This window comes from Cnephaeus nilssonii (genome assembly GCF_951640355.1).
Source record: "Cnephaeus nilssonii genome assembly, chromosome: 5".
NCBI classification, from domain to species: domain Eukaryota; kingdom Metazoa; phylum Chordata; class Mammalia; order Chiroptera; family Vespertilionidae; genus Cnephaeus; species Cnephaeus nilssonii.
Window position 1 is genome coordinate 85,791,111 of NC_137076.1, and position 4,375 is coordinate 85,795,485.

General features: G+C 45.6%; 1 protein-coding gene across 1 annotated transcript; it reads left to right on the forward strand.

The window, feature by feature from the left end:
- Positions 1-207: 207 nt before the first annotated feature.
- Positions 208-2,298, forward strand: LOC307099087 (endogenous retrovirus group K member 8 Gag polyprotein-like; the record flags this gene model as incomplete). The annotated part of the gene is made up of 1 exon (XM_079770281.1): positions 208-2,298. The coding sequence occupies one exon, from the start codon at positions 208-210 to the stop codon at positions 2,296-2,298; it is 2,091 nt and encodes a 696-aa protein (XP_079626407.1).
- Positions 2,299-4,375: the final 2,077 nt, after the last annotated feature.

Consider the following 4,375-nt stretch of genomic DNA (forward strand, 5'->3'; position numbering starts at 1 on the left):
TCGTCTATGAGGGTCCGAGTAGGCGGGTTATACCTACCGACTGTTTCACGCAAGCAAGGGAGTAAAGAGCAATATTGAAAAGTGAGAGTTCCGCTTTGATTTCACAGTAGGCGAAAAAAGTCAGGCTGACCTGGCGCGGGGTTTATACAGCCCGGAGGCTTACGTGGGAGAGCATAATTACCTAAAAAGCCATCCAGCCGACCAAGAATGGGGAATTCACTGAGTAGTCATGAAATGTTCCTTGATAGCCTCAAGCAATCCCTCAGGACGCGAGGAGTAAGGGTTAAAAAGAAGGATCTCAAGAAATTTTTTGACTTTATCCATGATACCCTTCCCTGGTTCCCCCTAGAAGGAACCATCAATCATAGACGATGGGCTAGAGTAGGAGATGCTTTACAAGATTTTTATCGAGTCTTTGGCCCTGAAAAGATTCCTGTAACTACTTTTTCCTATTGGAATTTAATTAATGACATGCTGAAAATCCACTCACATGACCCTGACGTTCAGGAAGTTATTAAAACGGGGGAGGAAATTCTTAAAGAAAACTCCCGCCCCCCCTCCACATGCCCTTCGGTTATTATTAACCTCCCTGAAGAACCCCTAGACCCCCCTAAAGAAACATTAAATAAACCAGATAATAACAAACCATTAAAACAAATATCCAGCCCACCAAAAACTCCCCCTCCACCACTTAATCCCGGAATCTACCCCTCATTTTCTTATAAAAATTACCCAGACCGTCTTCCCCCGGAAGATCAAGAAACATTAGACGAGGAGGCAGCACGCTATCATAATGATAACCCTTGGCGTTTAACTGCTCCCACATTCCAAAATCCTCCTCCCTATAACCCAAAATACCCCCCCCTTTCAAAAATTGCCCCTTCCTCCTTTGACCCTATCCGACAAGCCAAAATAAATCTTACCCAAGAAGTCTCTTCCCTCAAGGACCTTTTACAACAAAAACGAGAACACATACACCTCTTAAAAGAAATCCAAGCCCTTGAAACTGAGCTCACCACACTTACCCTTAATCACAACCCCCCACCAGCTAAAACTAAAAACAAAAATAAACCTCTGCTTCACGCATTCCCTGTCACTCGCAGCCATCAGTCCAAAAATTCTAGCGAAGAAATAGAAGAAAATAATCTCCAACAAGAACAATCTCCAGACTCCCAAGATAACCCAGACCAAAACTCAGACGAAGAAACCTCTGACACAGATGACCCCCCATCAAATCCAAATCAAAACTCAGGCCAAAAATATCGCCGCCTTAACCTTAAACATTTAAAAGATTTAAAGGCAGCAATTAGTAATTATGGAACCACTGCTCCCTTTACCCTTGCCTTATTAGAAGGTTTAAGTGACCGATGGCTAACACCTAATGATTGGTTTTTCTTGGCCCGCGCCACCCTCTCGGGAGGAGATTATGTCCTCTGGCGCACAGACTTTGTAGAAAACTGCCGAGAAACAGCTCAGCGCAATAATGAAAGTAAAATATCCCGTTCATGGACGCGAGACAAACTGCTTGGCCGCAGTCCCTATGACACCAATGAAGCACAGGCAGCTTTTCCCCCTGGCCTATTAGCACAAATACAAAATGCTGGCCTTAAAGCCTGGCGCCGCCTACCCCCTAAGGGGTCGGCTACCATGTCTCTGGCCAAAATCCGCCAAGGACCTGATGAACCTTACAGTGATTTTATCAGCCGCCTTACTGATGCTGCTGAACGCCTGGTCGGAGAAGGGGAAACAGAAAGTGCCTTTATTAAACATCTTGCTTATGAAAATGCTAACCCATCCTGTCAAGAGACCATCAGACCCCACCGTTGCGGCAGTCTTTCTGACTATATCAAACTTTGTGCAGGCATAGGAACCTCACATGCTATCGGTCTGGCTATAGGGGCAGCCCTCAAGGACTTTACTAAATCCCAACAAGATAAGATTTGCTTTAATTGTAAACAACCGGGACATTTCGCCCGGGAATGTCCATCCACCCGAGAATACCCGTCCAACAAGCAAAATAGACCTTCCTCACTTTGCCCAAAATGCAAACGAGGCAAACATTGGGCAAAAGAATGCCGATCTCAAACAGACATCAACGGCAAGCCCATCCCTCAGAATCAGGGAAACCCCCAGAGGGGCCAGCCCCCGGCCCCCTACTTGGGACACAACCAAGGGGCTATCAGGTTTGTCCCCCCTACAGAGAATCAAATTCTTCCCGCGCAGGCGTTAGCTCCCTCTGCCGAGCAACCCCAGGGAGTGCAGGACTGGACCTCAGTTCCGCCACCCAGACAATATTAATACCCGAACAAGGAACTCAACTCATCCCCACTGAAACCTATGGACCTATGCCCCCTGGAACCTTCGGACTGGTTCTAGGGCGCGGTTGTTCTTTCCTAGCAGGTCTCCATATCATCCCAGGAGTCATTGATAATGATTATACAGGACAGATCACCCTCTTAGCATCAGCCCCATCGGGGCCCATATCTATCTTAAAAGGACAAAGAATAGCGCAACTCATACTGCTCCCTTTAGAGTCTTCCTCCAAGAGCCATATTTCTAACCCCAGAATGAATTCTGCTTTTGGCTCCTCCGATACGTATTGGATTCAACAAATAACACCTGAAAGGCCTCTACTCACCCTTAAACTAGATGGAAAGCCCTTCGAAGGCCTAGTAGACACAGGGGCAGATGCCACTGTTATTTCTACCCATAGTTGGCCAGATTCCTGGCCCACTACTGCATCAGCCACCCACCTTAAAGGCATCGGACAGTCCACTAATCCCAGGCAAAGCTCAAAAATATTAACATGGACAGACGAAGAAGGCAATTCAGGCCAAGTCCAACCTTACATAATCCCCGGGCTCCCAGTCAATTTATGGGGAAGGGACATCCTATCCCAGCTAAAACTAATTATGTGTAGTCCCAACGAACTAGTAACCCAACAGATGCTAAAACAAGGCTTTCTCCCCGGACAAGGATTAGGTAAACATAATCAAGGAATTAAAGAACCCATTATAATTGACTCAAAAACTAATCGCTCAGGATTAGGCAATACAAATTTTTCATGACGGCCATTGACTTTCCTGTACCCCACGCAGACAAAATAAAATGGAAATCGGACTCCCCCGTGTGGGTAGATCAATGGCCTTTAAACAGAGAAAAACTTACAGCAGCCACAGAGTTAGTACAGGAACAACTAGCCGCTGGACACCTAGAGCCCACCACCTCTCCCTGGAACACTCCTATATTTGTCATTAAAAAGAAATCTGGAGCGTGGCGCCTCCTACAGGATCTAAGAGAAATTAATAAAACCATGTTCTCTATGGGAGCCCTACAGCCCGGGCTCCCCTCCCCTATCGCTATTCCCTCCAGATATTTTAAAATCATTATTGATCTTAAAGACTGTTTTTTCACTATTCCTCTTCACCCCCAAGACAGAGAGCGATTTGCCTTTAGCCTCCCGGTCATAAACTTCCAAGGCCCTATGCCTCGTTATCAATGGAAAGTCCTCCCCCAGGGCATGGCTAATAGCCCGACCCTTTGCCAAAAATTCGTTGCCCAGGCTGTGGACCCCCTCCGACCGCGGTGGTCCTCCATCTATATAATTCACTATATGGATGATATTCTCCTGGCCGGAGCTTCCCCTCCCGAAGTACTCAAATGTAGCCAAGAATTAACTCATCGCCTTGCTTCTTTTGGGCTCCAAATAGCCCCCAACAAAATACAACTTAAAGACCCCTACTATTACCTTGGCTTCGAATTAAATAATAATAAAATCACTACCCAAAAAATTCAGCTAAAAACATCCCATCTACAGACACTTAATGACTTTCAAAAATTCCTAGGAGACATTAATTGGCTTAGACCTTATCTTAAACTCACAACCGGAGACTTAAAACCTCTCTTTGATATACTTCAGGGGGATTCTAATCCCCTATCCCCCCGGAAACTAACCCCGAAAGCTCATAAAGCTCTCCAAACAATAGAAAACGCTATTCAACAGCAACAAATTACATTTATAACATATGACAAACCCTTTACCCTCATCATCTGTGCTACACCTCATACTCCTACCGGAGTACTGTGGCAGGACAACCCCCTCCTATGGATCCACCTACCATCTTCGCCATCAAAGGTTCTCATCCCTTATCCTTCCTTAGTCACAAAAATCCTAATACTAGGGAGGGAAAAGAGCCGACAACATTTTGGCCGAGACCCTGATCAGCTCATTCTCCCTTATACAAAGGAACAGATAAACTGGCTCACCCAAAATGATGATAATTGGGCTATATCCCTATCTTCCTTTACAGGCAAAATTGATAATCATTACCCCCCCAACAAATTAATACAATTTACTCGCCTCCACCCCTTTATA